Raw genomic sequence first — 13,622 nt, 5'->3', positions numbered from 1 at the left:
AAGAAACCCACAACTGCCAGAAGGAAGGGAGGTGGACCGTTAAAATAGCAGCTCTGGAACAAAGTCCGCACATTGAAACAACAGTCCTTAAACAGCATTAAAAAAAAAAAAAAAAAAAAAAAAGGCCTTGACTATAATGACAAGGTACAGAATTTAGAAAAACAAAACAAAACTATCATAAGGGAGAATTTGCTCTGGCTTAGCTAAGTCATAATAAGTAGCATGAGCACGATGTATGGCAGACTGGGCTTTGAGGCATGTTCCTATGGGTATGCTTCTAGGGTAACCATCAAGCTATCCTACTTTCCAGGCTCAGAAAAAGGTATGACCATAATGCCAAGTTCCATATAAGGAAGTACTCCAGGCAGAAAACTTGCTTCTACAAATAATGAACTGTGTATCTTACTCCACTAAGAGCAAACGACCAAGTAGTAAAATGTAACATGGCCTAATGACAGTGGTATAAACTCAACAACTGAACAGAGAAGGAAATCTGGACTCTGTCATCTCAGATTAGTTACATAAATGACTCAGCTGATCATTAAATGCTTGAATTGTAACTTTGATTTAGTTACTGTATCATGAATTGAGACGTGTTAGAAACATTCAAAATTTTGTTACAACTCTTATTCAAAGACAACGGGATGGCTACCCAGGTGACTATTTTGGCAAATGTGGATACACTTGCAGGGAGAAGGATGGATGTTGAAGTGACCTGCTGGATCCCGATCTGTCACATGCTCATTTACACTGGGTCATAGGACCTTTATAGTGCCTTACGTAGTTGGGAATACATTACAACGTGACATAATAGCAAAGTTAATTTTTCCCCATTAAAAAAAAAATTGATGATGAACTGTCGGTTGAAGATGCAGCTATTACGTATTCAGTAGATGTTTGGAGATAATTTCTAGATGGAAATATGTAGACAACATTGTTTAACATATAAGCTATGTGAAGTGTGTGATATTTGATTGTTCAGAACAATTAGGACAAAGCATAAAAATCCGTAGCTTAGGTTCAGCCGGTATCATTGAGCAATGCCCTATGAAACTTTCATTAATAGATATTACACATAAATCTTAAGACCTAAAAAATACAAATAAATCTAAGCACTTATATAGGGTTCAAGCAGAAAGTGGACATCCAATTCAAAGAACACAAATGAAGTTTCCTAGATGTTTTTATTTGGGGTCATATTTCCAAGTGGAAGTGACTCCCAAACCATTCGTAAAGGATCTGAGCCCTAGCGCACACTGTACAGGGCAGATGAGTTTCTCAAGGGACACCCACAGGGCTAGCAAAGAAACTTGTACCATTCAGCTTTAGGTCAAGAAAGGTCTAGCAAGTCATCTTAGAATCCATACCAAAATTTTTTACGGTGCTCAAGCTTTTGTAAGTAAAGCTCCCTGGATGTCTAAAGCTCCATTTCAACGTATACTCAGAAATACTTCAGATTCTCACACTTGGCACTCCTCCATTTAAACCACTCAGGGACCTGATAGGCATGCCACAAGCACATTTAGCACACTGACATTTTACACGGAACAGTGACTTCAGACACATTCATTCCGTAACAAAGCTAGATAGCTCCAGGTCTCTCTCCCTCTTTTGTTCAGTAGCATCCTGAGCAACACAGCAACACCTAACTTCCAGATGCATGACTGGTTATACAACATCCACTTAGTTTCTCGAATTTGCAGTTCCTAGTCTCAAAATACAGTAAAACCTACTATAAGGAACAAAACAGGCAGTTCTGCTTTACAATGCAGTGCAATGGCAAGATACCTTGGCACCAACGTACATGATTTACAATTGCTGAGAAAACAAGCGCAATATTGTTCAGCCTAACACATTTTCTTGAAAGCAGCATTTGTATTTTTCCTTGGTCTCTATCAGCTTGACTATTTACACTAAAACTCTTCTAAGGGAAAATTAATTTACCTACTATTTGAAACACAACTGAGGCAATGAAATGCCAGCCACTGAAATTGTTACGTGGACCTTAAATATAAAATACAGTAATAGTTCTCAGGAAACCTGGTTGGATTTCATCCACCCTCATTAAAATAATATAAACACACAAAGCCTTCTGGTCTGTCACCCCAGCATAAGGTTGCTGGCCGACTGTTCTGGGGACAGATCCATTTCTCCAGCTCTAGGATTTTTTGAGTTAGTGGTCATGTCCTAGCCCTTAACCCTCATGGACAGAGAGCCTCATGGTTATGTCCGAATTACAGTTACAGATAAATATACTTCATAGGAAAAAAAAGTTTTACAAATCCAATGAAAACAAAAATCTCTGCCTCCAGCATCAACTATGGAACACTCTTCTAACAGACAATTATCACCATCTTCCTCATCTCCTCTTGATGGTTAAAAACTGAATAGTATGCACACAGAGTTCACAGAATGCTGCTCAGCCCGCGGAGGGGAGCGGGGGCGCGGGCGGGCTGGTGTTACACTCGCATCGAGAATAATGACGAGCTTATGCACAGACTGCATGAAAATTATGCTCTGCTTCAAAGCCTGTTTCAAATGCTTTCAAAGAGTCTGTTGTTTTGTTGACTCCTCCCTCGCTTACCACTGCTTTCAAATATTTTAATGAGATTAGGACATGACACAGAAAACTGGTGACATGTGGATAAGTCGTTATCTCTCTCCTATCTAATATTTAATATGTATTAATTTTATTTATTTTTTAAAGGTAAATGCTATTCGTCTGTATATTGAGACACAACATCCAATTCCACCATATGCTTCTGAAAAGTCATTTCAAGTTTTGGCACTGCATCACAGTCTTAATTCCTCAATGCGAAGTAAAAAAGTTCTCATGGACTTACCTACTTACACAGAAGCACATCAATTATCTGAAGTCTTTTATTTTAAATACGTGCACACACCACGTTCCTTGCTTCTGCCCCAACATGTTTCTTCTCCAATGGCCCCTCTTTAAGGTGTCGGAAACAGTATTTCCCTACATTCACACTAATCCCTTCATTAAGGTTAAACAACCTCTCAGTTAAAATAATAAAATCACTGAAACTGTATCATACTCAAAGGATTTTAAAGGCAATTAAGAGCAACATCCTTTAACTAGTTAATGCTCAAGATCTGATACTGACCACAACATAGAGGTGTTGAACCAGTCCTCCAATTCTTCCAAAATTAAGCCTGCTTGTACTGGGCTAATATAGGGATCCCCCTTGTTTCATTAGTCATTTTCTGTCAGGACTATAGAATGTTATTTGTTTTGACTGAAATGTAATATATTTTCTTTAATTACTGATAGTCTTATAAGTTTACTCAGAGTAATTTTACAATTGAGAGATTGCTGTAAAGCCTGGCAGGTTACACTGGAAAGATGGACGTTACTTTTGTTAATTTGTAGGAAAAACATTATCACTGAAGGCAGCAGCATTCAAAACTTACACAGAATTTCTTACTAGAGCTAAAACTTAGATGTTTGCATACACAGCAGAAATTTGCATTTGAGTTTGCTACAAGTGAAGTGCCTCAACTGAAACCCTTACTAACTGCACAGATTCTTCAAAAGTAGTCCCAAACTCTCCGGTAAGGATGTCATCTCAATAGCTAAAAGAGCTGTTGTAGCCACCTGTTTACTGAACAGTTAGAGCAAGAAATGCCAACAGCAGTTCAATCTGCTTATGAGTGCAGATGATTGGCGACAGATTCCATTACTAGCAGCAAAAACTAAAGAGAAAGGAAGGAAGCTTCTCAACTTCAGCAGCTGGGAATACTGCAAGAAACTGGAAGTTAAAGGCAGGAGAGCTTTCTAGTAGTTAGGAAAGGCAACAAAGTAATTTCTACAAGGGTTTACTGCAGTACTATACAGATCTTACTTGCACCCAAGTTTATAGCCACAGGGAGTCACAGCTCATTACCAGTCAGGACTCCCAGAACTCAGAGAAAATAATTCCACAGAACTCCCCAGGCTATCACTCTATTCCTTTCCTTCACATTAAAGTTATGGAAAGTTAAGAAAAAAACCCACAAAGATGACTAAAACCAGCACCACTGTGACTACAATTGTCTTGGAGAAACAAATACTATTTGCAAGCGCACACAGTCAGAACAAAGCACGCCCTGAGCCTAGAAGAGGCTACAGTTCAGTACCAACCTATAAAAGCCCACTTTACCCGACACTGGCGGAACAAGCGACTTCTCCCGTATCCTGACATAGGCGCAGATAGCCAGTTTGTTCGGATCTTAACATCTCAAGCTAAGTTCTTCACATGTTCTAGTTACAGAAACCAGTAGTCCCAAATTCAATTTCATTATACATAAAAGGTCAGACCCACTTTCTAGGCTTCCACCAGATGACACTGGCTTAGACACCAAGTCAATATTTCTGTGTAGAAAAGAAGGCTAATGCCCTGGAGATGTCACATTTACTCAAGAAAGAAAGAACAGGTTGAGGGTGTCAGCTTAAAACTCTCTGCATTCCCTCACACTCCGTGTGTAAAAATACTAACATAGTTATCTTCCAGAGCTCTTATTTGATCCATCTCAAACAGTAAACTTCCCTACTTAAAACAAACAGAAGTTGACTTGTTATACAGGGGATTATGCTTTGAAGTGAAGCGTGCAGGTAGACATGCAGGTTTCTAAAAGTCATGCTGCACAATTTGCAACACAAACTGCTGGGTAACTAGATAACCAGAGCTACCACCACTAGCCTACTTGTTTCCAAAACATCATCAGTCCAGGCAAACAGAAGGTGCCACAGGTATTAAACCAGGATTTCTGAGGAAGATGTCCCATTATAAACAATTCCAGGTCCAGAATAATGAAATCATGCCTTCCCAATAAAAATTCATTAAATAACTCAGTTCTTCCTAAGAGAAAGTTAAGTGTGCCAATTAAGCAAAAACCCTGTTACAGGGAAGAACTGCCAGCAGCACAAGTTATTTTAGCTGACATTACTTCAGAAAAAGCCCACCATTCACCATCTGTTCTGGCACAAATTCTGAATGCTAAGAAAGTTTCCAACATCACTGATGAAAAGAAAGCAGTCAAGATGCAGAAGTTTTTGTTTTGCTGTTAAAAAGAACAAGCATCTAAGACAACTCACATTTCAGCAAGAACAAACACAAAACAGAACTTTTGCACATTTCATAAAAATCATTACACAGAACTACAGTAAGGAAGAGTGCAAGTGGAAGACACATAGGGAATATAATATGAAATAAGTAAAAGTTTCTTACACATTTTACGTGAGAAGCAGGCGGGCAACTCCAGACAGTGGGTTATGGTTTACACTCCAGGTAATAAGCATAGATCTACAAAGGTTTTTTTCCAGTTGGTAACAAGATCAAAACTTTTGGAAGCTAATGACTCCACCAACCTTTTAAACAGAAGACTAACCATCCAACTGTTTCATTCACAGAAAACAAAGGACAATGCACACAGGGAAGCCAAAGGAATCAATGTAGCACAGAGAACAAAAGTTGGGGTAGATGGTATTACTAATAATGTTAAATACTCAGGTGAACCACCACACTAGAGTAAATCTCTTACAACATGGAAACTAGAGCAAAAATAAGAAAGATATGAAAAAGTGATAAAGAATGAAGATAAATTAAAATACATAATTCATCCATCTCAAGGCAATATTTATAATTTCAGAAGCAGTAAGAAATTCTTATTGCCTTTCTACAAACCATTGGTGAGATCTCACTTAGAATTCTAACTCCATGAAATTTTACTTCTCCATGCTCGAGAAAAAGATGAATCTTAACTGGAATAGCTAGAGAAAAAGACTCACATGGGAATTGAAAGCTAATTTCACATTAAGACTTGTTTAGCCAAGCAAAACAAGAAGTTTTAAGAGAATGAGACTGCTCTCTATAAATACAGTAATGGAAACAAACACCACAGAAGAAACCCAGGAGCCACCTAAGCTCCTACCAAGGACAACGACGGCACAAAAATGAACCTTTCATATTTCACCATTCCTCTGGAAATCAGAGGTCTGAAGTTTGAAGACAGCTTCTAACAAAGAGCTACCTAACACTTCAATTCCTTTGAAACGGTTGATGAGTTCACAAAAGGGATTATACCAATGCTATGAGGACAGCAGACACCATCATGTAGGTAGAATGCAATTCCGTTGCTATCCTCCATATTCCTATGATTTAGCCAATGAGCGTAACGTACTTTGCCATCACACCTCTAGGGGACGAAAACTTCCCCATTTCCTTCCTAGTTTTGTCAAGCATAGAAAATCAGAACAAACCACAAAAAACCCTGAATAAAAGCATAATATGAAGTTCGCTAACTGGTAGTAGATTAAGCATTCCATATAAAACAACAATCTGAAGATTATGGGCTAGAACTATGCGGTCCATCACCATGACAAAGTTTAGACAAAAACAGATTAACATTTCTGTGCCACATAATTAATATTCATTTCTCCCACATCTGAAACACAAAATCAGTATGTCACTGCAATTTATGAATGAGCTAAACATTTAGGGCACCTTTTTAATAGTCTGGAAAATAAGGCTCAAAAAAATCCCTTACAAGTTCGTTCTTAGAAAAATACTAAATGACAGATGGAGTCTTAATATTTCTCATGACACCAGATGATGCTTCATGTGCAGTCATGCAATACATCTTAAATAGTTATTTCAAAAACTTCTAGTTTATATTACAAAAAGATTTACTGGTAATGTAATATCAGTTATTTTCTTTCTTAATGGAAGAAACCAGTAAAGTTAACAGTTGGACTTGATGATCTTACAGGTCTTTTCCAACATAAATGATTCTATGATTCTGTAATAACTCTACCTCAAAACTCTAGATAGTATGCTAAATACATGATCTAGGAATCTTAGAATAAAAAACACTTAATTATTTTTAAATAAACTTAAAAAAAATGTTAGAGTTACTGTGCATCCCTTCCCTTTTAGATTATGTATACTGACAAGCTTGACACATTTCAACATTTCTACTTTAATGTAATCTTGCTGCCTTTTATTTTTTTTTCCTCCTTCCTTCTTTCTTTTTCCTCCCCCACAGGGCAACTTAAACAGAACCTGTTTACTAAGTCATTTCAAGTCACTACAACTTGAAACAGATACATTACACAATAGAAACCTGGGTTTGGTATAACACCACCTCATAAAGCAGTCCTAGATTTGTGCAAAGTCCAAACCCAAACCCAAATCTTTGGACATAATGGCTTATTTTCTTCTCCTTCACCCAATCTATTACTGAATTAATCTAGAAACAACACTGTTCAGAACCAAGTAGATTCCCTTCCTTAAAAGTCTTTTTTTTTTTCTTTTAATTTTTAAGTCCAGAGGAGGTTAGGAATAAAAGACTTGGGCAAGAACTTTTATCAAACAAGAAAAAGCTCTAAGTGTTTTTAAGAAATTTATATTCAAGATATTATTTTATGTTCAAATTAGGAGTGCAAACTACAAGTAGCGCATGGATTTAGGGGAGTGTTTAGTGCTGTCTATTCATCAGATTTATATAGGTATGCAGATGGCAAAAACCTTAACAAGGGCCCTACATTAGTTTTGTAGCATCTGTCCTACTTACCAGCAGATCAAAACAGCATTTGTTTGAGAGAATTCAACCCACTTCCACAAAAGCAGAAAAAACATTGGTCAAAAAAAAGGAAGTCTGTTTGAGGGTCAGTCTCTCTCATCTGTGTGTACATCAATCCCCACTAACAGCATTGCACAGTCATACAAAAGCAGTCCATCTCACTAAGCTAAGAAGCTTCAACAGTAATGCAGAGGTCAAATCCTTCCACCACTGAACAGATTTATTGTTACTAAATGAAGAGTAGGAAATACAGCGATACTCCAAAACCTGGTGTTATTCCTTCAGTTCTGTGAGTATACTTTTATCCCTTATGATTATGATAGATGTCCTCCACAGACATGCAGAAGGCTAGCAAAAATATGGGTATCTCACTATAGTCCAGCACAAAAAGGCTGCGCTTCCACAAGAACCACCTGCCAGCAAAGCCTTCCTAGCACACCTTTCTACTGCAGACAAATCCCTTGAGCAAAGATTTCTCAAAATGTGCAGAGCAAATTAAAACACATCTTATCTTTTCACAGAGAAGACCTTTCATCAATTCTTTTACCCAACCAAAGTGACTTCTCAGAACCTAGGCCAAGCTGACAAGATATATACAGACAGACAGAAATATAGATATACAGGTACATTCATTTCTACAAAACCTGTTTAAGAAAAGACTTTTTAGCTTACCGTTACAGACTTCAGAGTCATTCCATGATAGGTGCCCATGGTATCAATTTTAAAGCCTTCCGTCTCTGCAATGGAAAAAAAGTCTCTTGTAAATCATTACGAACAGAGGGAAGTCATGTCTAAATGGACAACATTGGAAACACCTCTGAAATTATTTTTGCAAAGAACGCATCTTGTTATTGGTAGAGGTTTAGGTCCTGTTCACAACACAAAACCTGGTTAGTAATTAGGAAATCTGTGTTTTCTTTAGACAGAGGCCCATTTGGTATTTCTGCTTTCTATAATCAGAGTAAGCTTTTCCAGCTGCATGGAATCATTCAAACCACTCCAGAGAAAGGATACGAATTTAAATCTTTATGAGAATGTGTTACAACAGGCATGCAGTCTCACAAATTCTCTTCACTACAAAATGGAGAATTGCTTCATATTCCCAGAATGCATTGTAACGCACACATTCAACTTGTAGGTGCATTAGTGGAATAATATACTTAAGAAATCTGTTTACATGCCGACTATAAAACTGTGGCCACTTAACATGATAAATTCACTTCTGGAGTGCAGAAGAGCAACACTGTCATTGTCAGATGATACAGAGGGTAAAATCTGCATAAATTCACACTACCAGATCAAAGGTGATAAAAACAGTTGGTTTGGGGTTTGGTGGTTGGTTGTCGGGGGTTTTTTTAGTCGTTTTAATCAGACTGAATTTATGCTGAGCAAGTGCCAGAAGCCTGCAAGTGCTCAGTGACTAAACCTGCTGCCACTAGGCTGTTTGCTTTAAAATCCTCCTCCTCTGTCCTCCTTTTCTCAGCACTCTTAAGATCATAAGTCGTCTCCTGCCATCAGGACTCACCAAAACCCCTGTTTTTCCTTCTGTAAATCCTGTAGCCTCATGCATGTACTGCCAGCTAACCCCATCAACTAACCACCCTGTTGCAGCACTCTCAAAACTAGCCGGCTGCAACAAGGCTTTTACCACCCTGTACCAGGTTAACTTCGGTAAGTAGTTCCCACGCCTTGCCCCTGCATAGCCACCAATCCCCCACAAGGTTTCAACAGTTTATCTACTGTTCGTGATGTTTCTTCATCCTCTTCAGGCCAGTCCCTCTGCTTCTCACCTCTGCTGCATCCTTCTCCTTGTCTCTCCTGCATTCGGGGCACTCTCTCTCCTCCCTCTGCTCCCTCCAGGTCTCTCTTCATCCAGTGCTCCTCTTCCATACCCCTTAGAGCTATTTAACTACTTAGCAGGAACCAGCCACAGCTGCACCTTATCCACATCAGCCAGCCCACCGCCCCTGAAGCCAGCCCACAGCTGTATATTATCAATGTTAATTAACCTGCCCTCATTCCTCTACGAATTCATTGGTTGGTGTAGAAGAATTATACTTAAAATGGCATGATAATCACCAATCAAACCATGATAAGCAAACATTTGTCTATACCTAAGCAAGGTTTGAGCTATTTCCACTAGACTTGGGTAAAGGTAACTGATTACTGTACAGGAACAGCTATTCAGAATTGAAAGATTTTTGCCATTTTTTACACCACCTTCATACAATGCATCAGCACAAAAACATAATAGACCAGAAATAATGCAGAATCAAAGTAATGCTCATATCTGAACCTACAAAAGTCCAAGAAAAATATTAGATTTTCAAGACTGTTAGAGCTTCTTGCTCTTATCATGAGTAAATTAACTTAAATTGAAACCCAGACAACCTTGAAAACAATGCAGATGCTCTGGGAAGCATCTATGGTTGCTCATCTTTTCTTCCTTAGATGAGGAAGATTATCAGACACTTGTAGGAAATGAGGCAGAAAAGTTTCCCTGATTTAATAACTCTCCAGTGCCTGAAAAAGACATCCAAGAGTTGAAAACTGATCATACTCCTCTCACCACAGAGATAGGTATCTACTTTCTGAACACTGGTTTTGGTTGTCCCTTCCCCTCCTTGCCCCCTTGATTATGCTAGCAGACCTAAGAACAGCTGCTGAGTGGAGAGGCCGGTGTTACCACGTTTTGTTTTACACAGTCACCTCAGCTCCAGTCCTCCTTCATCTTGGCTTCTCAAGGCCCCCCCTCCCCTTCCGCCGGATTTAACATTTCTGAACTACACAGAGTTGATTCTGAAAAAGCAAAATGCAAGTACCGACACAAATCCAGCCTTCTCTACTAAAAAAAGGAGCCTAGCTTCCCTTTATAAATTGGTATTGCCTTACCACCTTTCCCCACAACCTGAAGATGTAATTATGCATTAAGTCTTAGCTCAGGGCTCATACAGCTGAACATGAGTGAAGCTGCACCTGGCCAACACTTTCATGGATAACAGTTTTCTCTGCAACTATATATGTCACTGTTTCTGGGCAAGGAGCGTATTAATATTTCAGGTGATGCCTGGAGCCTTGCAGAATATTTGGTAGAGCTCCCCTAAGTTGAAGAGATGCTTTTGCTGACATGGAGTGACATCAATCAGCGGCATCTAATCCAGGCTGACAGTTGTTTGTGAATTTCAGAAGGTCACCAACAGAGGAACCTTTTCCCCTTTCCAGAATGACCTATCACAGATTTTTCTTGCCTACGACATGGAGAATTTTCAACTATTTCAACTAGACATGCCTCCCAAACTCCAAAGAATATAGACACCCAGAAGACGACCAGGAAAACAGCATCCCCCGCCATGCCTGGCCTGCCACGTTTTCTCTCCTCAGCAGAAATCCTGGTTCTATAATTAGTTCTACATGTTCCTTCCTTGTTGCAGTTATTTCTTTCCACTGGGCTTTTTCTACTTTTTCCCCTGAATAAAGCTTTGCATTCCTTCTCAATTAATTAAAAACACCCTAACCCAAATCTCCATCAGCAGTGCAAAGGGAATAAAGGCCGACAGAGCCAGCAGCACAGTGACAAATAAATCAAAGAGGAGAGAGGCACCCGGCTGGGAACAAGCTCCTGCTCAACCACCAATGGTTTCATCTTTTGCACAGATCTCCTCACATCTCTCATAAAAAATGTCCTGGTTCCTTTAATGAGCCACAAGAGCTGCTAACCAGAGCTCTGGCTCTGACCAGCCCCCCGGTCCCAGCACCGTGCTGAGCCTCCCGGCTGGCAGAGACAGCAGCACCAGGGTGCTAAGGAGCCAGCCGAGCCTCCAGCCTTCCCCTGGGCGCTCCGGCCTCCCGCACCGCCCCAGCAGCTGCGCAGGCCCTCCAGCGCTACCCAACAGCTACTCACGGAGTAAACAAAACAGTTCTGACAGTCTGGAAGTAATGGCAGCGCACTTTTTCATACTGACTGTAGCGGGTTGACCCAAGGCTGGACGCCAGGTGCCCACCAAGCCGCTCTGTCACTGCCCACCTCAGCTGGGCAGGGGAGAGGAAATACAGTGAAAGGCTCCTGGGTTGGGGTAAGGGCAGGGACACACTCGGCAATTACTGTCGCGGGCAAAACAGGCTCGACTTGTGGAAATCAGTTTAATTTATTATCATGCAAATCAGAGTAGGATAATGAGAAATAAAGCCAAAAATTGTAATTACCTTCTTCCCGCCTCCTTTTTCCCAGGCCCAACTTCACTCCCAGTTTCTCCACCTCCTCCCCTCCAGCAGCACAGGGGATGGGGACAGGGCTGCGGTCAGTCCATCACACCCTGCCTCTGCTGCTCCTTCCTCCTCACGCTTCCCTTGCCCCAGCGTGGGATCCCTCCCGTGGAAGACAGTTCTCCACAAACCTAACATGAGTCCTTCCCATGGGCTGCGGTTCCTCACGTGCCGCTCCAGTGTGGGTCCCTCCCATGGGGTCCCAAGCGCTGCCAGCCAACCTGCCCCAGCACGGGCTGCCCACAGGTCACGGCTCCTTCGGGCACCCCCTGCCCCGGCAGGGCTGCAGGTGCCGTCTGCTCCTCTGGGCTCCACGGGCTGGTGGCACAGCCTGCCTCACCACGGGCTTCCCATGGGCTGCAGGGGAATCTCTGCTCTCACCTGGAGCTGCTCCTGCCTCCTCCTGCCCTGCCCTGCCCTGGGGGGCTGCAGGACCAATGCTGCTCTTGCATATTCTCACTCCTCTCTTCCACTGCGATTTGTTGTGCAGGTTTTTTTCCCCCCTTCTTAAATACACTACCCCAGAGGTGCTGCCAGCTGGCACCGATTGGCTTGGCCATGGCCAGCAGCAGGTCCACCGGGCATGGGGGAAGCTTCCATGCAAACCCAATACCTTGATGTAACTCTAATAGATGCTAAATGGCCAAAGTAGAACATAGGTAGCCCACTTACATTCCTGCTAACAGTTACTGTAGCCACGACAAGGTCTGCTGCAGACCCATGGTCTGCTACCTGCAGGTAGAGTGGGATAAGCAAAAGCAGTCACCTCCCAAACTGCCCACCAGCTCTCAAAATTCCTGCCTAAAACTCTGAAGCAACTGGTGAATGAGAGTTAAGCATTGCCACCTTGCAGATAATCACAGCAACCCTCCTTTAACTGGTAACAGCACAGCCTTTTCTCAGAATACAGCTTTTTTGACCTGATCCTCTCACACTCACCACGTGATATTCTACTAGTCAGCCACTCACTTTTCTTACAGAAATAAGCACCGCTACAAGTGAGAGCCCTGCCACTTGCACTTTTGTGCCTTTTTATAAGGTTTCAACAGCTTGTACGCTTGGCCACACACAGTAGTACCTTCAGCTCCACTCACTGTACACAGCCTGTGCAAAGCAGAGAACAAATGCTTCCAAGTCAGGGACTCCGCCGTTACAGCTGCAGTCCCACTTCAACGAATGCAGAAGGTGTTAGCCAGGTTAATGCGGCTGGTTGTAAGTTACATTCGAGGACCAGGCTAGAAAGTAGAGAGGCACTTCTTCCAGAGCATTCTCTGAGGGCAGTGGCTGACCCCCATGCAGCTGCTCAAAACCACACATGGGACACAAGAGGAACCACAAGCCAAAGTAAAGAGGACTCCAGAGCAACTTGGAGCACCACGGGACATGCCCCCAACACACATCAGCATAAACACTGTACCAAACCCTCCGACTAAGAAAAACAAAAGCAGCATGTTTCTCCCCACCCTCCCACATTGGCTTGAATCTGTACTGCTGACTCATGCACCAGCACAGACATGAAATATTAATGCCTGGACAAGAATTAGTTTGTAACTCCAGTTTCAAAATCACAGCCTCACTGATGGTAATAGAAGTAGCAGTTAAAGTTATAAGCCATCTACTAAGTGTATTCAAGAATAAGAGAGCCCTTTACCTAAAAGCATCATGATAGCAAGACTTTGCACCCTTATTTTTAAAACTGGAATTAGATGCAGAACAACTGATAAAAACCCCAAACTTACTTGAGAGTCTTCAATACACTGGGATTTTTCAGTAAAATT

General features: G+C 41.3%; 1 protein-coding gene across 1 annotated transcript in view; it reads right to left on the bottom strand.

Moving 5' to 3' along the window:
- Positions 1-13,622, bottom strand: part of CDC73 (cell division cycle 73) — a 112,837-nt gene that overhangs the window by 64,981 nt on the left and 34,234 nt on the right. The window contains exon 10 of the mRNA XM_055815073.1: positions 8,254-8,318. Coding sequence (XP_055671048.1) covers positions 8,254-8,318 — 65 coding nt within the window. The remainder of the gene's footprint in view (positions 1-8,253; positions 8,319-13,622) is intronic.

This window comes from Falco peregrinus, chromosome 10, assembly GCF_023634155.1.
Source record: "Falco peregrinus isolate bFalPer1 chromosome 10, bFalPer1.pri, whole genome shotgun sequence".
Classification (NCBI taxonomy): Eukaryota; Metazoa; Chordata; class Aves; order Falconiformes; family Falconidae; genus Falco; species Falco peregrinus.
This window is presented reverse-complemented; position numbering and strand designations above follow the sequence as displayed.